This window comes from Megalops cyprinoides, chromosome 5, assembly GCF_013368585.1.
Source record: "Megalops cyprinoides isolate fMegCyp1 chromosome 5, fMegCyp1.pri, whole genome shotgun sequence".
Classification (NCBI taxonomy): domain Eukaryota; kingdom Metazoa; phylum Chordata; class Actinopteri; order Elopiformes; family Megalopidae; genus Megalops; species Megalops cyprinoides.
In genome coordinates, this window is record NC_050587.1 from 13,326,614 (window position 1) to 13,350,727 (window position 24,114).

Here is a 24,114-nt window from a genome sequence, read left to right on the forward strand (position 1 = left end):
CCTCACACTGTTAATTTTATTTGCTTTTTAAACGCATGTTGGAATAAGTTGCTCAAGGATTCAACAGCAGTGGCCTGCAAGAGATTCAAATGTCCAAACCTTTAGATGAACATATATACATATATCTGGCCTTGAACAGTCCTGTCAGAATCAAATGTATCGGTACATTTGATTCTAAAAACCTCATTTTACATTTACATTATGCAAATAATGACAAGAGGGACCATGCTGGCAGTTGTGAAGAACATGCCAGAACATGTCCCTCTTCATAAGAGATTCTCGGGAGGCCAGGGGAAGTGAAGCGCATGGCTAGCACTCTGTGTTATCATTGCGTACCCTCACTGATGTGGCTGTATTGGAGCTGTGTTTTCTACTGAGCCTGAAAAAACACAGTGCTTTTGATATCGTCCGGAGACACTTTCAAACCCTTTTGGGAATTTCAGTTTGGTAGTCAATGGCCTGTATTGTTAGTTTCTGATAGTTTCAGATTAAATCCCAATTGCTTGCCAGTCACTTTGCATTGCATTGTGAGGAAGGACTTATGGACGGAATGCAAAGACACATTGTTCAGAGCCAGAATAGTCTCGATGTGGTGATTTAGTCCCCATTTCATGCATCAGCGAGGAATCTTGTTATATTTTTTGAGCCATTGTTCTGCGCTGTGCGTGCTGAGAGCGACTTTCATCTCCCTGTGGTTGAAATGCACTGACACAGTGCACCACTGCTTTTCAGCATTGCTATAATGGAAAGCAGCAGGCATTAGCATGACTTCCCTCTGCAGTCTCTCTTCATTACAGAAACTGAAACTCCAGGGGGCATACACCCACGCAGCGTGACATTATTTTCAGAGATGGTTTTACTGCAGACCTTTATCTACCAAAAATGTGTATTTAATTAGCTTGGAATTAGCTTTTTTTATCCCCCCATTTTGGTTTATTATAAAAAGCAACATCAGGATTTCCGGAATGCAAATATTCATTTGCTGTGAACAGATCCTGGACATCAGTATACCAGTATAAATTCCCTGAATCAAAACTGATCAGCAAGACAAGCTGCGTTAACAGCAAAGTTTTAACATCATTTTATAGATTATATTTTAGCGAAATGTGACTTCTGAATGCTATTGACCCGTTTTACAGAATTGACAGATAATGCAGAATTATATTGCCATATTTCAATAGGAAGGGCTGAAACTCTGTATTTAAAATTGTAGAGGAATTTTTATGTTGTCTTGACATAATAATACAAAACCCTGTATTTCATTTCTGAGAGCATTCTGAAACAGGTCATATGTCTGTAACATATTGCCGTCCTGACTCTTGACTGACTTGTGTCATTTCTGTTCCTCCAGGTCTGATAGCTAGCTATCAGGAAGGGATGGAGCAACCTTAGAATGGCAAAGAACGATCAGGTTTTGGTTTTACAGCTGGTGTAAAGCTTCCTATTGTTCAACATCGAATCAGCTTGAATCTGCTCTGATGTGCATACGATGTGTTTACACCTCTGTTTATTTATTTATATCAGGCAAGACAGACATATTTCTACACCTCTACCAAGAGCACAAACATCAACATTTTGAAATCACTGATGGGACATAACATACAACCTTGCTTTACACAATGTCTACAACAAGAAACATTTTTGTAAGATGCAACTGAATTATATAATAATAATACCATGCAGGTACGGTCGTTTCTTATCGTTCAAACCCACATCACTCGCATTTGTACCGAGTCAGTGGTGGGTATATAGTTTCACACACAGAGCTCCTCCCCTCCCCTCGTCGCAGGAGATCCTGGCCAACTGTTTTCCGTCCGCCACACAGTCTACTGCGTCGCCCCGCTACTGATCAAAGCCGCGTGGTGGAATCTCTACACACCTATTTTCCGGATCCCTTTTCAACTACCTGTAGATGTGGGATTTAAGCGAAAACGAGCTTGCCTCGGAATATTCCGTCGCCTCGGAGGTTTAGGTACTGGGGGATCTTTCTCTGCAGCCGGGCAAGTCTGGGAAACTGCAGGTAAACTGGATGATTTACTCTCGCACACATAAACTGTCATACACTGAATAAGAGCATAGGTCAGCGCGGTCTTTCGAACAATGAATCGGGTTTTCCTGGAACGCTTATCTAAATCCACATGCGCTCCGCATATCATAGTCATTTGTAAAAGAGAGCTTTATTTTGTCCCGAAGGGTTGTGTGAGTGTATGTCGTAGGTAATAGTCTTCTTTTGAGGAAGCAGTTTGTCTGTCTCCACTATTATCGCAGGTGAGGCGTTGACTATACAGTAGCCTAGTGAAGGTATATAATGTCTCTGGGAATGTGTATAGACTGAAACCGCGGTAACAGATGCCACGCTAAAATGCGATCTGAACGGTTTGCAGTGCAGTTATACGCGCTTTAAAACCTAGAAACGCACGTTTGTCCTGAAGTTCTGGCCGGTCTTCGATGTGATTAAATTGGATTTATCACCAAATGTTCCCGTTCTCGCACAGATTACTGACTAAATGAGAAATATTGTGTCCTTGGTCAATTTAAATTATGGCGTTTGGGATTTACTGACTAAGGTAAATAAAATGTCCATAGTGTTGGTGTTAATACACTGTGTAGAAGTACATTCTTAGGAAAGTGGATTCACACTGTGGCGAATGTCACAAGTTGAGTGTGGGCTCTACTTCTAGATTCCAGGAATAATTCACAGCGGCTAAAATGATACTTAAACATTACTAGCCCTATCCATGTTGAAACAGTTGGTAGAAATAGGGTGTGACGATATTTAATTTCATTTGAGGTTCGAAACTCATAGCCTGGGCTATCAAGGTTACGTATATTTAGAGAGGACTCCGCAGTTCAACAAGTTGTTCGTTTTTGTACGGGTGATAACGCGCAGTTCTACAGTTGGGGGAATTTCAAGTAAATGACACCAAGCCTAAACATAACAGCTAGCCTACGCATACACATGTGCTGAGCAGTCGAAAGTTGACATCGAACTCGATGTGTTGTAAAATATGTTGATAATGTATTTGTGTTTGGTGTCTTCTTGCCCGTATACTCACGTTTATGTTCACGGCAATTTTTGTTCACACTCGGCATAGCAATTAAATTAAAAGGACTAATGGGATCATTTCTAGTGCCAGGCAGGTCACGCAAACACTCTCGCGTACTTTAACTTTGAATACTTCTTACTCACAGCTTCACGTGAACGTTCTTCCTCTTTTTAATACATTAAATGTGTTAATTGCAGAAGTGCTCAGCGCCGTCTTTCTTCCAAATGTAGCGAGCTAGTATAATTGTAGTTAGTCATATTTTTTTTCCAGAATATTCATGGGATGAATCACTTTGACAAGCTTATTTGTAGAGAATAACTCTGCTTTCACTGCCGATGTGCAAGCTTAAGATGAAAATGTAAGCACTTTGTCCTTATGAAAAGAAATGGTATACTGAATCTAATACCCCAGGCTGGTGTGTCCAATGTCATAATCAATTCATACATGAACTTTTTACGGCAATGTGCAGTGCTTGGATAAGGATTATGGACAGTCACTGATGTTGTAAAGAGGAATTCCTGAAACTTAACTCAAGCAGTTTGCAGATCGGGGTCTTACATGCGAACTGAGAATGAAATCAATGGATCAGCTTCTTGGAACTGTCTCAGATCTTAAATGTTTCATGTGGGTGGGAAGAAGAGCTGTGGCTGCTTTGCCTTTCCTTAAACACTGACAGCACTTGCTGGACCCTGTGCCTGAAAGAATAATCATTCAAGGCCTCCCAGTCCACATGTGCCTTCACTGTGTTACACCAGCTGCTGTGTGGAAAAGAAACAAAGACACCCCCCACCAGCCTTTCTGTTGAGTCAATAACATACTGTCATACTGTAGCCACAGAGTCTCACATTGTCATACAAGCTGTTTCCCAATGTGTTAGACGAGCCCAGAGCAAACGTGTTGTGGTCGGCGGAGCTGTAAAAGAGGCCGTTTGCCTTCGAGGCGCTGTTATTTCCACACAGTGCTCAGGCAGCAGGATGAGAGGCAGAAGGTGGCAGCGGTGCTCACAGACCAGAGGGGACACAAAGTAGGCCTTCATTTTCCACACAAAAGCCACAAAAGTCTAAAGGACAATGTCAGAGACCCCGGCTGTTGTAGGAGCCAACACAGTCAAGCTGTATTTTACCACAGACAGCTCACACAATCGTCTTTGAACATTCCTAGTTTGAGTTGTAGATCGGCATTACAGACGTTAATAAATTCAGCTCGATAGTGTCTTGGGTTTCGTTTAGTGCTATTGTTATTACCATTTCCAGATGAATGCATCACAGTGAAGGCTGTGTAGGATGCTACAAGTGCACCTTTTGCCGTTTGTTGGAACTCTCAAATTCCCCCCAAAAAATCTGAAATTCTGTATCACTCTGTCTTTACTGAGGCAAGCATTCAGTTTGTGACTAAAACCCCACGAGATATTCCTGATGAGACATATATACGAAAATCTCATTAATTCCATCTCCTTTTGTTTTGGCTAAAACTTGGACAAGAGCGGAACATTGGTGACTAATGAGCCATCATTGGGAAAAAATACTTTGTTCAAAGCTGTGCCTGAAGTGGAATCCAGACAGAGAAGTAGAGACAGATTCCAGGTAATGATATGATTAAACCTGATACTTAAATGTGTGAGAGTTCTGAGTATGTCTGCAGTACACTGCACACCTAATTGGCTCTCTGAAATCAGCTCCCTGCTTTTTCTCTCTCAATACACAACCCTTTTTTTTTACAATAGCACACACCATTCATTATCTTTTTGTAGTCATTATATGTACTATGTAGGCCAATATGAATGTAGGTTAACTTAAAAAAATGTCTGTACAAAACAGAGTCACTGTTTTTTTTTTTCTTGCCCTGAGGCTTTTCCTGTAATCTGAACCAAACTAGGGTGCTGGCCTGAACTATAAACAACCTTCACCCAGCATAGCTTCCAAAGTAAAATGTGGTTGCTGTGTTTACATTAAACAAACAACAAAGCATAATGTGAGTTGATATCCTAGACACACTTAAAACATTCATCGTGATTTACCAGTGCAATACCGATCCACTGGCAGCCTCATTTTAAGGCATGGCAGAGAAGAGTGCGTGGGCAACTGCCTCACCTCTGGAAGAAGACAAAGCTCTGGGTCAGTTGTTTACAGGGTTTAAGGCACAGTGGACCCAGTGGATTAACACATTGCGGCCTCTGAACCCTATATTCCTTCTCAGCAGGTACTGAGATGAAAAAAAGCATGCTGTTACCAAGACTTGTCAAGAAGTATTTGGAGCTCAATAGAGAACAGGGGGTAAACCGTAGTGGAGGGAGACAAATTTACACTGCAGTGTGCTGATTATCACACTCTTTTCCCCTTGAATGAAACCACCACAATGAGAGGCCTGTTGTGGTGTGAGACTCACCTCTTTGTGACTCGCGCCTTCACATTCCTTGCATTCCGACCTGCCACAGGCTCGGGGCGCTTTGGAGACGTCCGCAGCCAGATCGCCTGCAGGATGCGAGGCAGCACCTCTCGGTGACACCTCCCCTGTTAGTTCCCGTGTTGGGTGCACACAGGCTGAACAGAAAGCGAGGGCCTCTAATTTGGGCAGGCTGGGAAAGTTGAACACAGCTGACTCCCCTGCAGCTTCGGTTACTTGCGAGTACGTGCACACAGTTGTGGTTTTGCTCACAGTTGAACTTTAAAAGTGACATTATCGCAGCCTTTTGCTGGTCCCGAGTTTAATTATAGTGTCAGCCCGACTTCCCCCCCCCACACACAGTGCTTTCATTGTGGTTATTCAATACCGCTGTGCAAAACTTCACTGTGTCATAGAGCTGTAGAACAGAGCGGAGGTTTTTTTTTTGCAGATAGCTTGGTACTTTCCGGAGGTATTGCCACCTATATGGGGAAAAGCTCCGGGAGGAAACAGGTCAGAAGCTGTTTGCACCTTTAGGTTTTCACTTTTGAGTGTGAAGCACTTTCATCCTGAAAGCATAGCCCTAATTCTTTATTCTTATATAACCCGACAATTCTTCTCCAGTGGTTCATGCAACAGGCAATACTGATATGCTCTGGAAGTAGTATAGCTGGGATATTTTTGTCATTATGTCTTTGTCTTTATATTTGTAAATCCCTTTTAAATACACATCACCTTCATCACCTTGCTCAAATTGTTAGTTAGTCTAGGCAATATATGTGGAGACAAGAGGTATATAATATTTAGTCCTAATCATTCACGTTTATTCATTAGTAAAAATGAAAATCCAATTCAATCTGAAATCTCATTTAAGAGTTCAGTTGTTCTTTGTGTCCTTCTCCACTGATAGAAGTGGTTTCGAAGCTCATACAGAGACCACTGGATGGAGGTATAGTGTATTGTAAAAGTAAGACAGTCCAGTAGGCTCCTGAGTGGCTTGGTCAGCAAAGGCACTCTCTCTGAGCACAGGTTGAGGCCCTTGAGTGCAGATATCACTCACTTGGCTGTGAGTGGGAGTCTGCAACGTCGTGACGGAAATGGCTTGGCCCTGCTGTGGTAGACCAGTCCTAAGTTAACCTGGTTCCTGCTGTGTCAGTGCCTGCTCGAGACTCACTAGCTGCCTATAGGTTACTGGTTGTCATCAGTGGGACAGTGAGACCATTGTAGAACACTCATTTGTTGCATGAAAAATAGCCCCCAGTGTCACGGTGAAGTGTATTGGAGGAGACCATGCACCTTGCATCGAGTTGAGTTGGTGCCAGAAGCTATGCTGTGAGTTGAGCACAGCGTGGCTCATTGGAGATTTTCAAAGTTGTAGTGAAAAAGGAGCATGCAATGCAATTTACTGGTTGTAACAGAAATGTATTGCTGTCATACAACACAAAAATAGCAGCCTCAACATGTACAGCATAAAATGCTGTGTTTGTTGATACTCTTCATTATCACTGCAGATGTTGGACCTCCCCTCTGTAAGATTAGGTAGTTCTGCTCCTTTATTGGCATCTTGTTCACTTCCATGTCTGTACAATAAGAGAAGTTTACTCCATCATCTCCCAGACATTTCTCTGAATGGCTATTGTTCCTTTTTCCTGTCTCCTCCACTGATCAGATTAGAGTGTCTTTGTCCAAAATGACAAGCCACAGGTAATGAGGGAATGATTTTTATCATTTTGATGCTGGTCTAGTCCAGGACATGTATAAGGCTGGGGGGTGATGGCGTCTTGTGGCTAGAATTTTTATAATGAAAATGTGCAAGGGTTTTAGGTGGTTGCCATTAAAATAATGCAAGTGCACATAATTTTAATATATCAATCACAAACAACATGTCTGATTTGTTCTGAAAATTGGCCATAAATCAATAATACTTAAACAACAAACAGGGGATTCGCCTGAGATGTACAAGGTTTATAATTATGTTATGTGGATCTGATTAAATTTGTTCTGAGTCCTTCTTTTTATGATTTTATGTATCACGATCCTCTTTTGTTTGTGCAGGTCATTTTACTTGATGCCCCTGAGTTTGGGTGACCTGGCGGCCGTGCACAAGCCATGTCAGTGAGCCCTCATCCCTGTGGAATTCGGCTGGTTCAGCAGTGACGCACGTGGGGTCCTGAAGATGTCGGTGTGTGGCGAGTTTGCTGAGCATGTGTGGAAACCGGGTTCCTGCAAGAACTGCTTCCACCCCCGCAGTGCCCACCGGTCCAATGGCAGCAGCGCGGTCCGTGCCAGGAACAGCTCAGCGGGGGATGAGGATGACGGCCTGACCCACTCAGCCTCCCACTGCAAGCCCACCATCGCCGTCAGACCCACCATGATGAACCCAGACATGCCTGACATGCGGACAGACGTCAACATGAACACTGAGCAGGTCAGAGCTCATCTAATCTCACTACCTACCTTTAGCAGGATGTCCCTTTTGTCTAATCCATAATCCAATAGTTGTTAACTTCATTGATATGATTTTTTTGTGTATTATTATCATTCTTGCTAGTGCCTGTAGTTTAGTCAACAATTGGGCATAATGAAAAATGAGCATACTCCTTATATAATATAAAATGCACTTGTCTTTCATTTCAGGATAATCAGAAGAGTCCAGTCGACAGACTAAGCTTTAAGAAGGTGTTGGACCTTAGTCCCTTGTATATAGACAATAATGGCTGCAGCAAGCCTCTGAAAGAGTCCTTTCTGCAAAGCACAGCTACAGGCAAGCTGGACTACACCGGCAGGCTCCCAGCAGGTACTCTGTCCCCATCGTGCCTCCAAAAGGAGTCAGCGTTTATCTTTGTGACCCAGGAAGAGGTGCGCGGTCCACATGGTTTGAGAGAGATTGGAACCAGTGACGCCTACAGGCCGCAGGTGACCTCTGTGAAGAGCACTTACACAGGCAGCAGCAGCCGCTGCCCGGCGGGGTTTGCACAGAGCCCAGAGGGTAAGACCTTTTCCTCAGGGAGCTGCGACAGATACAGCGAAGTTATTAATGACTCATGTGGCTCAGCAGCACATGAACCTCAAGCACCCCTGGAGATCGCCATCAACATCATCACCGCCACCCCCACCACTGCTGGCATCACTGGCAATACCGAGCCATCAAGCACTTCTCCCTGCCCTGGCTTTCCTGCTGACTCCACACTGCAGGCCCCTCAGGCTTGCGGTAGAGCCGTCTCTTTCCTCTCTGAGCCCACCAGTCTGTCGGACTCCTGCTCATGCCGAAGCAGCACTGATTCTCTCGCCGGCTCACAGGGGCAGGATGTTTTCGGGCCGCCGGGACTGGACAGGCCCCAGGTCTTTACACCTTCATCCAGCCCCCTGTCGAACACACACAATGGGGACCCACGCAACGAGCCCATCTACGCAGAGAGCACCAAACGGAAGAGGAGGCCGCAGGACGAGGGGCAGAACTCAAGTCCGGACGCGGGCCCAACTGCCGAAGGTCAGAGGGCGACGATCACCGTCATGGCCGTGCACACGGAGGAGGACAACCGCACGTTCTACCTCAGCAGCCCGGACTCTGCCGTGAGCACGCAGTGGTCGCACTTCAGCCCCACGGCCACCGCAGACCCCAGCAGCCCTGCTTTCAAGTGGCCTTCGAGCTGCCGTGGCTCGGAGACAGCGACAGCCTCCCTCCAGCCCAAGCCTCAAGCCAGCCCCCCCATCCCTCCCAAGATGAACTCCCGCTCTCCAAAACTGGGGACCTCAAGCCTTTCCCCAGTGCCCCGGCCAGAGATGCCGGCGCACTCACCTTCCGCCGCACAGCCCACTCCCCAGATGGAGCCCCCTGCCTCGGGCCCTGCCCTCACCGCTGCCGAGAGGAGGCACAAGATGTACAACTCCACCTGGAACTGGGAGGGCCGAATCGAGGAGGAGGAGGAGGAGGGAGGGGAGGAGGCCATGCCTCGGAGCAGGGCGTCAGGCCTCATCAATGGGGCCGCTGTGTCGGAGCCGAGGGATTGGAGCCCTGCAGCTCACAGCAAGGAGAGCACCCTGCCAGGCACGGCCAACAATGGTGCCAGTCAGAAGCACCCGGGCAGCGGCGTGGAGAACAGCACACACAGCAGGGACATGCTGGCCAAGGCAGCATCTTTCACCACAGACCTGTCAGAGGCCAAGAGTGGGAGCCATGACCCTGTTCCACCTCCACCACCTCCAAAGAAGAACCACAGGTAAGAGGTTCATCTATTAACCACAGCAGATGCACACTGAGTAAAATGAGCTATGAACATCTAAAGTGGTGCTTTAGTCTCTACAGTTACTTCTTTGTACAGTGTATTCCTTTTAACTGTCATGCTTGAGGTACAGCAATCTTTATGCTGTTTGGGATTGCATCTATTTTAATTACATTCAGCCCTCAACGAGGCTTTAAATTAGTTTTTATTGACAAAGGATGACTCCCAAGAGGATGAAAACAAGTTATTAAGTGCAAGTACTGAGGCTGGTGAGTGAGTGCCAAGGAAATAAAGCAGAAATGGAAATTAGAGAGCAGTGTGAAAAATAAGTTTTACTCTGGACTGGTATTTTCTCATCATTTCATGTGACAGCTGACAGATTATTAAATGAATAGTTACAAAATAAAAAATGTGAAAGCTCTGTTAATTAACTTCATTGCTTTTTTATGTTGGGAGGGGTCCTGCCTTTTGTCTGTTGTGTGAGAGAGGAGTTAACTAGAGCAGTGTTTAATGGGTCTGTATCCTGTCTTAATATGCAGCAAGTGAGTCAATGACATGGAATCTGCACAGATCCTAAGTATCATGATCTTTTTTACTGTAATTCAGCATTTACTGTTCCCTGTTTCAGGATTTTTGTGAACTTTCATTGCATCATGTGCATCCATTGCAGTATCATTGTCAGTTGACTGAGGGTATTGTTGGAACCACATGATTCTCTGTGTGAGATTACATGATGACCTTCGTTTGTTTAATGATGCAAGATCTATCTTTTCATGGTGATATTATTCACCCAGTGTTAGCCCCCATTCCATGGGCTTGGAGTCATTTGCAGTAACAGGTGTGAAATGACTGAATGCATTTCTTGTTGCTAGCGATAGTGGAACGTGTCATTGTAAGGAAAATGGGCTATGACGACGTTCTTCATCACATTATTTGTTTGTCTTGGCTGATGCACAATGGAGTGAACTGTACTTGACCAGAAAAAGAGATCTTGTCTCATTGAAATGGCTGGACAAAGGAAACCCTTGTTTGTGATGTACACGTAAGTCATAATGCACATTCTGATTTGTCACCACTAACTGTGACCTTATTGCTGAGAGAATTTGCACAAATACAGAGCTCCATTTCTACTGAACTGAACGTGTATTTGCAAACGAGGAGTATTTTGACATTAGAACTACTGAAGGTAGCACCAAGTGGCTGCAGTGTGACCAGATTATTTATACACTCTGTCTCCAGAGCGAAAACCCAAAAGCAGGACTTGATGGACATGTAAGCGGTCAAATGATCATTTTAAAATAAACCTGCTTAGTTGGGATGGTTTACTTTAAAAATATATCTGTGAATTCCTCAAGTGATTGTCCCGATAGTTGCAAGCAAATGTGTTCAAGCAAGAGTAGCATGGGGCCACAAAATGTTTTTCAGTCAGTAAACATAGTTGAGCATTCAGTCGCAGGTGCATGTATCACCTGCGTAGTGATTGTGGGGTAATGTGTCCTCTATGTTCCCCTCGTTCTGAGGATGTAGAGCAAATGCAATCTCTGAGAAAGGCATCAGAAGCTTCCCCTCCTGCAACAGTTCAGCTTCCTTCATGGTAAATTAGCTTGTTTTCCATGGTAGTTCAACTTCTCCCTTTTTTTTAATATCTTTGCAATGGGTCAAACTTCCCCTGTCTACAAACTGCATTACAGCCTGCAAAATTCGGCAAGAGGCTATCGTGCCATTTCTGTGTTGATCCATGAAGAAACCATCTCAAGTCAGTTGATCATACAAACACTTTTTTTAGTCTTAAGCCCTTCCATATAAAGTCATGTTTGCTCATGAAACTCTCCAGTTTGAAACAAATGTTCCACAGCAACACATCGGCTGGTGCTTAGTTTGGAATTCTCTCGTCTTACTCTCTGGTCAGGTTTCACCAGGCCCTTATTTTTGTTGTAATTTTAGGAAGGCAATGCGTCTCTCCTATTATGACATTGCAAGCATGCGAGACTGATAAAAATACACCTTCTAAACGCGTGTACGGACACATCTCCTCCAGCCACTGGCACACTTTTAGGAATTCTATTTTTTGTTTGTTTTCATGCAGTTGTGCTCCAGTGTAACCCACATGGTCTAACCTTCCCATTGTCAGGCTTACTGTGTTTAAAAACTGAAAGCAGTCTCAATTCAGCCTCAAATCCAACTGAGAATGGCACTGTTTACTTTCCACAGCACATTTAAGAGCTATGACTGGCACACAAAACTTGATGTTGAGTGTTTTTTTTTTCCTTTTTCCAATTTACTACGCACCCATGCACTACACACCTTAGTGTGTAAGTCAATGCACCCACCGTTATATCAGGGAGCAGCAAGGGCATACAAGGGAGCAGCAAACTTCTGATATAACGTTTTTGTGTCATGAATCATTTAGGGAACAGATGGTTTTGAAATCTGTTTGTGCCATCCCTGCCATTCAACATTCTGCGCACTAAATATATATAATACGAAACTTAACCAGGTAGATGACACAAGAAACATGGTTGTCAATCCTTTGTGGTCTTGTAGCATGCCAAAAACAAACATATTTTTGAAAGGGGCTTTGGAGGACATTGAAGAGCTCAGTGGAGCATACTTTTGCCCAAGGCAATTGCCCCACTGTCCCAGCCATTGAAACCCCCCCCCCCCTCCATCCCTCAAAGCCCCAAATTGTCCCTTCTGGATGACAGAGAATAGATGAACCGAGCTGATCCATAAAAATAAAAGCCGTCGCATGTTTGGGTTGGGTGGACGCGATGAGATATGAGTACTGATGCTGCTTCATTGCATGGTTACGTTACTTATTTTATTGTGGAATGAACCTTTAAATACTCCTTTAAATACACAAGGCACTTGCTCCACTGGTATAGCATTACTCCGTGCTGGTTTGGAAGGAAATATCAGATTGTAGCTGAGAGCATGTTTCGACTGAACTTGAAGGGACTTTTGTGGTTTCATGTGGAGGTAGGTGGTTATTTCTTTTTTATAGGTGACTTAGTCAAGAATTGCACCGCAAGACATTCATTTTACCAGACATGATCTATTGCTTGCATAGCAATCTGTGTATACACTCAAAGTTATTTTAAATTCACTCTGACCATGTATTTCTATGTCTTTGTCTTGCTTTGAATGTATGTCTTTCACATCAAAGACACATGGAGATTATAAATTGTGCATAAAAAAGAAAGCACCCAGCAATGAGCAACTTGCCAAACCTGAAATGTTGATTTACACCTTTTGCTGATAACTGTCTTGTGTTTACCTCTGTTCCCTTATTTTGCGTTGTAAATGGGTCAGTTGTCTTGTACTGAAGAATGGGTGAAGGTTCTGGGATTATTGCATGAGTTGAAAGATGAACTAACAATGCTTCTGGGGTTTAAAATGGTACAGCATGCTTTCAGGGTTTACATTAAGGTGTACTCTAAGCAGTACTGAAGTAAGCATTAATAGCAACAGTGCAGTAGGACTGTTGACTCTGTAAAGCACTACTGATGGCAGATGTCAACAGTTACACCTGGGACCTTTGTGCTCAGGTGTAATCCACAGGTAAGCTCCATCCACTTTGCCCAGAGCTGGCTTTTCCTGCTTCTCTCCTCCCTTTTGGCACCATGATGAGGCCAGGGCTCACAGCCCAGACTTTAAAATTTAACTCTTGGTGTTTTTGGTTACATAAATGTTTGAGACATCACAAGTTTAGGTGCTTTTTTGTCATCTGGAAGTGATTGCAGGAATTGTGCCCTCTGTAGATAAGTGTTAGAATGTTAACTTATAAAATCAGACATGTGTGACTCAGTCTGATGAACCAAGCTTTAAGGCGATACAGTAGTTGTGCACCCTGGAATTGACTGAGATCCCTGCAAAGATGTGGGTGTAATGAATATGTAAGGTGATGAGATGACACCCCCGCACCCCGCCTTCACATCACCCAACCCTTTAAACAATGAAGACCATTGTTTCCACCATTTTAATACAAGCCTGAATGTGTGAAGCTGTAAATGTACATCACACATTCCAGCAGTAAATTGACATTTCAGGCAGTTCAAATGTGAACACTGTCGTCGTGTTTGCACTGTCATGCATTTCTCTCACAACCTATGCAACAGCAAACAATCTCAGCAAATGTTTATTTTTACTTTTCCAAGACTACTGCCAGTCCTGTGCAACATTTTCTGTTAAGTCCCTATTTCCCTAGATCTCCATTCTCCTAGGTGGGTGTCACTCATACTCAATGTTTTTCATGACAAGTTTTTGTTATTGAGCAACGTTGGTGAAACAATGGCAGTATGGCAACACTGGTATTTGCCACAGTTGTTGGTGTGAATGGCAATGGCACATGTACAGCGAAAATTGCTTTGCCAAGATGAAAATGCCGTAGCACATTTAAATGGCAGTGATCAATTATTGAAAGGAGTTCACATTTATGACAATGTATATGCCATAATTACTGGGGGTAGTTAATTACATGTTGTGGTGTAGATACCTAGTGATTTCCATAAAAGCAGAAAACATTCATTTGTTTTTGAATGAATCAAAATGTTTCCTAAGATAACTGCATACTTAGACATGAGACCTTGAGAGTGTGTATCTAAATCACATTATAAATCAACATTTATCAGCTGCAGGTCAAATTAATGGAAGTAGCAACCCACTGAAGATCAGATGCTGTAAATAGTGTCACATATGTTTGGGTTGGCATTTTTTATTTAGTGTTTACACATTCATTATTGTGTACATTTTTATAATACACATTTCTATGATGCACCTATGTCTCTTCTCTAAGATGCTCAAAGCTCGATCTCTGTGGACAGACTACAGGAGACACCCTTTATGAGTGGGACATTCCAGAGATTCCAACCATTGGGTACTCCACACATACTGTACTGTACCCACACTAAAGGTTTATGTGCAAAGGGCTGATTAACATAAAACAAAGTAAAATAACTGATTAGCATGTCTATTTCTGTAATAGTAGACTGGGTGTAGGGAGGGCTTCCTTACACAAAACCACAAATTGAAAATGCATAACTGGCAAAGCTCTCCTGGCACTTCTTGGAGTTTGCTGCATTGACCATATCTCTACTTAGCCCCCCAACATAGCCTTCCAACCATATCTGAGGTGTTTTAATTGGGCAGAGAAATTCATGAACACTGCTGTAATGATGTAGCAATACAGCTACTGTAAAATAGAAGTCATTATAGTGAACGCCTAATATCTCAGATACCTTACTCAAACTGTGTGCGTCTCTGACAAATTGTGAGCCTGCACTACAGCAGGACTTCAGTAGAAGTTTGATCGTTTGTGACAGTTACTTTTGTGACAGGCATTTTGTTCTCATCTCTCTAAAAGCAGACTGGACAAAATCTCCCAGAGCTTAGATATCACTTTCCAGGCTTCCCTTGCATGTATTAAAGTATTCTAGAGTCCTGGCAGACCTCAGCTTCTTTTTGATCTGTCATTTTCAACACTTATTTTGCATATGTGGTAGGTTGATTAACCAAACTTAATTCCTGCTATTTCTGGTATCACACTTGGAGGATGACGTTGATGCTGTGTTTTAGTATGGTGAATTTGCTAGCCTTACTTGCAGGATCCTCCCTCCTTGTTTTAACTTTATCTTGCCATTTTATTTTATTGTATTGTATTTTAATACAATAGGTGATTATTATTACTCAAACGTTAAATTGTATTTTTGTAAAAGGTGCTGAAATATCTGGTTTATAGTGACATTTTTAAATAGACAAATGTATTCCTGTCTTTTGCAGAAACTGCAGTTTTAAACTGTTGTCACCTGACTCAGGCATACTGACTAAGTATAACTATTCCCAACAAATGTTCTAAAATAAAAATAAAGAAGTGTAGATGAGGAACTAAATTCTGAATGCTTTCTTTAGAATATCGTGACAAAACCACAATCAGAAAGCTGCCTTAAGCATTCAAGACCAGCCGAAGAGTGCAGTGTCATCACAATTCTCGCCTCAGCCTCCGAACACCAGTACGTGGTCGATCTCTGGCGTTTAAACAGTGCTGTTTTGTTCATGGAAATGTCAGTCTACCACAGAACGTACAGTGGTGTGCCTGTGCATTGACCCTTGTGACATCTGTCTGTCGGATTTGTATTGTTGCTGCCATCAGCCCACATTGTCTCCATGCTATAGTTGCACTCATCTAGGTGTTTTGCATTGTACGGGACTTTTGTAAGAGGCTTGCATTACTGTAAGGCAAATGCTGAAAGAGGTTTGGAAAAAAAATAACACAAAAGGCTTTGCATTTGTGAAATGGAGACATCTTCCCCACTCATTTTTTCCCTCTCTATATTTCCCCAGACTTTCATCATATACCTTTGTTGTCATGAAATACAATATCCAATTCTACACATTCATTATTTGAAAGGCGGATGGATGGAGTAGTTAATCTGAGATGAGATAAATGATTGAAGTCTGGTTATTTGAGCCATAACTGCAATGCTGAAGCCCTGAATACCTGTCACTCACACTCTTTGGAATATGTGATTAGGGGAAGTGCTGTACCAGGAGAATGGGGTTTCATTCACATACGCTCAGGTGGGGGGGTGTTAAAGCTGATGGTCTCAAAAAATGAATGCTAGAGTACAAACTTTTCAGAAAAGAAGCCTCTATTGGATGACAAAGGAAACCAGGCAACCCTTTTCAGGGACTGAATGGCTTTGGTTTTCAAAGATCTCTACAGATATTCCATCCTACAACGTGAATAGACAAAATGTAAGCAGTTGCTCTCAGGTCAGCATTTAGACCCCCATGTGCATAAAATGAAGTAATCTTGCTCCTCAGATAAATGGTCTGTTTGCCGTAGGACAGGAATGTATTGAATGCTTTGTAGGGGGAATATTATGGAGTTGCGTAGCATAGTTACATACTGTTCATCCTTTAAACAAGATGAAGAATCATGTCCTGGCATGACAGCTGTTCTTCAGTATTTACAGAGCTTATAACTGAGCAATGCAGGCAACCATTTGGCACCAAGCTTTCAACATCTAATCACTCTTATTCAATGCAAGTGCACTGTGTGTCAGTGTGAAATAAACAAACTTAGTCAAGACCATCACATATTTGTTGATATTTCACAATATCAAAAGTGGTGGAGAACAATGAAGAGCAATCTTCACTTCTTTACATACTTTGGAAAGAGATGAGAGACTGGAAAGACTCTGCAGGTGAATACTTTCTGTACACTGTATGAGTGTTCATAGTAATGTGTTTTATTTTAAAAGATGAGACAATTTAGTTGATGCAGGGTGTTGATTGGGTGTTGAGGGTATACGTGATTATGTATATTTTTAGCTGCTGTGAGTTGAAAGGGACTTAAAGCAACAGTTTTTGTGATGTACTTTTAAAAGTAGAATGTTTCTGTGATGTTGCAAATATGATGGTGACTGCAAATCAACCCTGATCTCTATGAAAGAGATGCTGAATGGGAGCAAAGTGCACTCTAGAAATTCCTCTCTCTTCCAGTTGGCTGACAGGTGCTTTGTCCCACCTCTTTCCTCACAGGATATCCAGTAAGATGAGTCAGAGCAGCTCAGAGCTAGACAAAGCCAGCCAGCAGGGCTCTGTGGAGAGCCTGACCCATTCCCTGAGGGGCCTCAGGAGCAGCCTGGCTACCGCCTCCTCTGATAGCCTACACTCCGACTCCAGGATCCTCAGTGATGGAGGTGGGTGGGGCCATTATCCCAGAGTCCCCGTTTCTGGAGCACATTGTTAGCAGCATATTGTTAGCAGTGTATGGGGATTGGAGTTATTCAGTGATTATTATAGCCCCTTTGAGCAAATATTGATTATGTTAATGGACAATTGTGCTCCAATACTGTCTTGCCAAGTGGCTAAAAAATACTAAATGTAAATTTTGTGAATGTGGGTCTCTCAAACATAATGAATAATCGCAATAAGTGTTATGATGCGAAGATTTATTGATTAGACTCCAGGCCATGGCTTTAGGTTGTTTTCTCCCCCATTGGATTGTCTGCTCTGCGTAACAATATGAAATAATCCAATCTGGATTGAGCTTTGTAAGACTGTTGGGTGTTTGATGTAGATGTGCTTACAACTTTGTTTTGGAATGGCTGTCAGAAAGGTTATTTTCATTGGTTTACCAGAATTTGATATAACAATGCTGTTGTAATATGTGTCTGTGTATTGTGAATATACATTACTGTGGGTGTTATCATTTTTCTAGATCTTCCAGGAGTATAACCTTAACAGCTTGCAAAAAGGTTATAATGTGACTTCATGTCAGTCACTGTGCCACAACTGGCAGTTGCCCATCTCACATGCTTTGACGACTTTTCCTTAAATTGGTTGAAACCTATTTTTCCTGAAGTGTTACTCATACAGCCTTCAAATCCTACACATCCCTGTGATGCATATATTGAAATATGCTTCCTCATACAGTCTCATATTTTGTGGTGAATTTGTGAATGTACCCATACATGCATGAAATCCATTTCTCTTGATCTGTGACTTGTAGCACCCATAAATGGTGTAGGTGGGTTAAGTATCTGAAGCTTCATGGATGCAAATTGTAATTGGTTGGGTTACATGGTTTGCAACCCGAATTGTGTCATGTCCCTATTTCAGTATAGTGTATGTCAACAAAAAATACGCTTGTGTGATTATTGCCATATTGTTTACTCTGTCACTTGTAACTGGTAACCATTTGCAATCTTCAGAATACACAGAGTTTCAGAATGTTACATCACTCTGGTCTATGCACTAGAATTGTAAGGCAGGCAACACAAAAAGATAATTGAACACTTCAAAGCAAGCAAAACAAAAGTCAAGAATATAGATCACATACATGCTTTAGGGTGCACGACTATTGTTTTTTATTTATTTTGCTGACCCTTCTTCTAATTTGGATATTTCCTCAAACATTTTCCTTGAGACCTATTAAACAGGAAGTGATAGGTTTTACCTAAGAAACTAAAGGGCAGTCCTATCCATATCTTCACAGTGTCAAAATGCATCAGTCTGACCCTCTTGAAATGGGTCTTTGTTTGAAATGCAGTTAATTAGATGTGAGAAATGAAAGGGGATTTTGCAAATTCCCCTCTGTCTGAAGTTTGAAAATCTTTATTATGACCTCATTATCTCATGTGGAAGGTCATTTTAAATGTGCAGCTAATTGTTGAAGACGAATCTGACCCAGCAGAATGGTACAGCAAAGAGGGAGGCATCTAGATGGTGTGTTTCAGGAGGAATAGGTCTTCATTCACACTCTGTTCAATTGACACAACAGTCCAGGAACTCTGTGTGACACTATAAAACCTATGAAACAAAGCCCAAAGAGGTGCCTCCCTGTGAAAGAGTAACTAACCAGTCTACATCAGCCCGGGTCTTGTTGAACGCAATATTCATTGCATAGAATTTAATTACAGTATTCCCTCCTGAATGTCATTTAGTTAGCAGGAAATTTATACCTCATGTCTTTGTACAGGTTTCCAGGATGCCGCCCATGTGGCTAGCCCATCCCTGTATCCCAGCAGCCCCCTGACTCCCTCTCCGGTGTCCCCTCATCCTGACCCTTTCCCCAGCACTGGTGAGGGATGCCAGGGGCAGCCACCCCCTCTCCCGGAGAAGAAGATGGTCAACCGTACCGTGTCTGCACCCGGCTGCCCAGAACACCCGCGTTTCCCCCTCAGCGGCTCTGAGGACAACGTCTCCCGGCTGAGCCGCAGCAGGTTGGGCCTCCCATCCAGCCCGGTGGACCGGCGGAACCTGTACTCCTCCAGCGAGTCCCTGGAGCGCTGCGCCCACCCACCCCTCAACCGCCCGCTGCGCTCCCGGACGCTGGACGAGCCCTCAGCCAAGGGGCGGGGCAGGCTGGGGGGCTGCTGCCGGGGGGGCGTCACCTCCTCGTCCTCCCCCAACCTCACCCCGTCCGCCGCCGCCTCGGGCTCCAGCCTCCAGCTGCAGACACTGCTCAGCAACATGGACAGCCGCGAGGGCGTCTACTCCAAGCTAGGCGGGCTGTACGCTGAGTCGCTGCGGCGCCTGGCGCTCAAGTGTGAGGACCACTTCACCCGCAGCCAGAAGAACCCGCTGCGCTTTGACGAGAGCAACTGGTCCCTCTTCAAACTCACCTGCAACAAGCCCTCCTGCGAGGCCGGTGACGCTGTCTACTACTCAGCCTCCTGTGCCTCTGACCCCAGCAACTCCTACGCAGTCAAGGTACCATGTGACAGGCAGCACCTCTTTTTACTGCCTCCCCTGCTTTGCCTTTATGGCATGAGTGAGGAGTTGAAGCAAGTGTCCTGTTTTTCCTATGCCTCATGCAACACAAATGGCAGCCACTGAAATAAATGAAAAATGCATTGGAAACAGACAAAAAAATTTCTTTTAAAATACTAAAATTTTAAAATACTTTTAAAAATGTGAAAGAGCTACTCAGCTTTGAGTGCATTATAGTTAGCTTGAAATAAAAAAAATCTTTTACTTTTTTGTACACCTACAGTTGAAATGTAGTGTCAGGTTTTTATTTTCATGCCATTTGGCTAGGCTAAATAGTACATTCTTCAGTATGTCATACATTAAAAAAATCTGACAAACAAAGCATATTACATTGCATCACATTATTGTCATTTGGCAGACTATTTTTCAGAGCAACATGCACAGTTCCACACTGAATACTATACACTTACACACTTAATATACTCCAGGGTTTAAATTTGTTATTATTAAGATGTGGTTTGTAAGCCATGGATTAAATGTATGTTGTTAGACAGGATAGTGGAAGAACACTAATCAATCAAAGTAACTTTAGTGTCACAGAGTCTTTCTTAAACAGTGTGAAGGGAACAAAGGAGTAAGCCTACACCAAATGTAACAGTCAACTGCTTTGAAATGAGTGAGAGTTATAACCTCTCACCTGTTTGTTTGAAGAAAAAGTCTCACAATTTCTATCTGGTTGGAGGGCGTGTACTAGTTTGTTCTAGGAGTGGTGTGCATTCATTCAGACTGACCTTTGTTCCGCAGTCATTAGTCTTACGTATAGCTGAACAGCCACACTGCTAAACGCCACCCGAGGGCACAACTCTTTCCTAATGCCTTCCAATCCATAAATCCTATTATGCAAGACAGGGACACACCTTGCTCATAAAGAGTTGCACACAGAAGGCATGGCTTCCTACGTCATAATGTAAAAAAATCACTGAGCTCGGGATTAATCACTGTAAACTGTGAGATCAGTATTAATCACACTGTCATATACGACATATTAGTTCAGCTGTGTTTATTTTTGTACTGCAATATGCCGGTTTGCATGCACATTAAAAATACATTTATCCCCATCTTTACTAGCAACAACGCACATTTTACTTGCAGATATTGGTCGGAAAAATGTTTACATTATGGATGACCAATCAATGTTAAAGGTTGAAGATGTGTGGGTGCACTGGGTCACAAAGACAGTTGTATTGAGGTTTTGAAAGAAAAGGACTCAAGGGGTAATTTTAGTGACTTAATCTTGTTTTTATCGTAATCCGAACCAGGCTTTTGAGTGTAATCAGTGCGATGTCTCTCTGGTTGCAGATCTGTAAGAACCAGACTCCAGATGCCAAGCAGGGCCACCTATATGGGCTGACAGTTCAGCAGGGCATGCCCCCCCACTTCAACCTGCAGCAGGACTGCGGCCACTTCATCGCCTGTGTCCCGGTGAGCATGCTGCCCCAGGATGAGGCGTCAGGGCCCCTTGGGCAGACGGAGCAGGAGCGCGTGGTGGTCATCACCCGGGAGGTGCCCCACCAGAGCGCGGCTGACTTTGTGCGGGAGTGGGCCCCTGTCCACCGCTCGCAGCCGGAGGAGTACGAGCGGCGTGTCTGCTTCCTGCTGCTGCAGCTCTGCAACGGCCTGGAGCACCTGAAGGAGCATGGGGTCACCCACCGTGACCTCTGCCTGGAGAACCTGCTGCTGGTGCCCCGCCGCCACGGCCAGGGCGACGACCGATACCAGAAGCAGCTCCCCCGCCTGCTCATCAGCAGCTTCTCCAAGGCCAAGCAGCGGAGCCCCGACGACCCCGCCGCTGACCCCCGCCTCAAGCGGGACCACGCCCGGCTGGCCCCTGAGATCCTTTCGGCCGCCCAGTACCGCAAGTTTGATGAGTTCCAGACGGGAATCCTGATCTACGAGCTGCTCCACCAGCCCAATCCCTTCGAGGTGAGCCCCAAGCTAAAGGAGCAGGACTACTACTGTGAGGACCTCCCGCCCATCCCGCCCCTGTCCCTCTACTCGGCGGGCCTCCAGCGGCTGGCCCGCCTGCTGCTCCAGCCCGACCCCATCAAGCGCATCCACATCCAGGAGGCCAAGCGTGCCCTGCAGAGCCTGCTGTGGGGGCCCCGCCGGGACCTGATGGAGCAGCAGTGGGAGAGGCCCGGCGAGTCGCCCCGCCACGACGGCCTGCTCAACTGGCTGGACGTGAAGCGCGCCCTGCTGATGATGAAGTTCGCTGAACGCTCCCTGGAGCCCGAGCGCAACGCCGAGCTGGAGGACTGGCTATGCTGCCAGTACTTCTCTGCCGCCCACCCGCTGTCCCTCTGCCACACCGCAGAACTGCTGTACTCCCTCAAGTGACACTGCAGGTGGCTCTGCCTTGTGTTCAACCTTCTCTTTTCCTTCATTGTTTTGGTGGCTAAAACCCACAGTCACTGTGAGCTCTGACGCCCCCCCCCCCCCCCCCCCCCCCAGTTCTGCTCCCAGATGCATGGAAGCTAGACGTTGCTGCTCCGTCCAGCTCTTGCATTTTGAGCCAAGGTGTTAATGTACATAGACTCTGTTGAACAAGTAGGACTGCCCCCCGGCACAGCCAGGAATGGACCGTACAATGAACAATCGCTGTCCTGGATCAGGGATTTTGTCTAACGTGGATCTGAGTATTAATATGAACCAGAAATCCCAATACTTGCAGAGGAGATGTGGACATCCTCGTGTGCAGTGTTAATGAGAATTGATCTGCCAAGACTGTTATCAGTGGTGTCATTATTGTGATGTTATAATAAGTTGTAAAGGGCAGAAACGAGGCTTCACAAAGCGCTTACCCCTCTCTTCCAGGACTAGAGGAAAATGGTTCTAAACAATCATACCATACTCACACATTATCTTAATGCAAAAAGGTTCCTTATTAAATGTCACTGTGTATCTGGCCTCATAAGGCCAAATAGCATTTCCAGAAATAACCTACAGACTGTATTATGCAAAATGTGTTTGTGGTCTTCTTTTTGTTTCCACAGATTTTGTTTTGTAGTTAAGTTAGATCCAGATATGGATTCAGAATGGGTGTTACTACAACCTGAACATGCTAACTGTCCGCTGCAGAACCAGTCAATGTGGTGGTTTCAGGGTTTAAGTTTGATTTAGTTTACAATTATGAAAAAAATACTGTGACTAATGGTACAAAGATGCCTTAAACCTACATTTATGCATGTTAATATGGAGATCGCTTACTATTCTGTGTTCAGTAGAAGGCAGCTTAATTTATTACATCAAAGCCACAGCATGGCTACAGTTAAAAGTAATGCAGAAAGCCATAAGATACATTTGTTGTATAAGCACAAGGTGTTGCAAGGACAAAGAGAGGGCAATGAGAGTATCAGAAATAAGAGTGTTAGAACTGGGAGCACTGCATATGATGGAATGAAATGAACAAAGTTATTGCTCTTCATCAATAAAGCATTAAGTGATTGCTTAAATTATACAGTGCTTTGTGAACCTTGCTTTGCCCGTTACTAATTGTTTGCTGTTATTATTATGATTAATGTTATTATTTTATTATAATTACTGATGTAATTGTTGCTATTGAAAATTGTTATAGTGCCTTTAGGTCTCAATTTTTGTGTTAGTAACAAATTGAGAGCATAATTGTGAATCTATTAATTCCATTTTAATCCCCGAGCTGTCTCTGGAATTTAAAAAAGGGCGTGATGTGCACAGAAATTTTTGAGCTGCATGGTGAGCCCAGCCGGTCTTAATTGTTATGGATCAGATCCATATAAGAACATATTTATAATGTCCACTGTTTTAATTCCTGATTGTCACTGGAATGCTTTCATTGTTTATCTGGGTTTGTTTTGGAAGTGCCAGTTAGAACAACTGTTTTTGTTTCTTTCTTTTGCACGTCTATTTCGCCAGTGGGCTGCTCACCATATGCAGATTCTCTCCAGAAAGGAATCACTTGTGATCCACAGCCTCCTGAAACCCATCTTAAAATGTTGCTTCATAACCCTATAGTGTGTTTATTATTGCTGCCTTAATGCTTCTGTTAAAACTGCTCTGTGTACTGATAGTTAAAAAAGTAATGTGTGCAAGTTTCACCTGTGTCTACCAATAAATTGTAAATATGTTTCCACGTCATGAATCTTTTGACTCATCTGTCAAGTTATGAACAGTTTCTGTGAAATGTGAGTATTCTGTGAGAGTATCTT

General features: G+C 43.8%; 1 protein-coding gene across 2 annotated transcripts; it reads left to right on the forward strand.

Moving 5' to 3' along the window:
* Nucleotides 1-1,838: 1,838 nt before the first annotated feature.
* On the forward strand, nucleotides 1,839-22,360 carry LOC118778523 (inactive tyrosine-protein kinase PRAG1). 2 transcript variants are annotated; one of them, XM_036530079.1, is made up of 7 exons: nucleotides 1,839-2,020; nucleotides 4,529-4,630; nucleotides 7,485-7,857; nucleotides 8,067-9,649; nucleotides 17,195-17,355; nucleotides 19,137-19,870; nucleotides 21,230-22,360. In XM_036530079.1, exons 3-7 carry the CDS (start codon nucleotides 7,606-7,608, stop codon nucleotides 22,265-22,267), a joined length of 3,768 nt encoding a protein of 1,255 aa, XP_036385972.1. In that variant the 5' UTR covers nucleotides 1,839-2,020; nucleotides 4,529-4,630; nucleotides 7,485-7,605; the 3' UTR covers nucleotides 22,268-22,360. The 2 variants fall into 2 exon arrangements, with proteins under 2 accessions (XP_036385972.1, XP_036385971.1); XM_036530078.1 differs by lacking the exon at nucleotides 4,529-4,630.
* The last annotated feature ends 1,754 nt before the right edge of the window (nucleotides 22,361-24,114 follow it).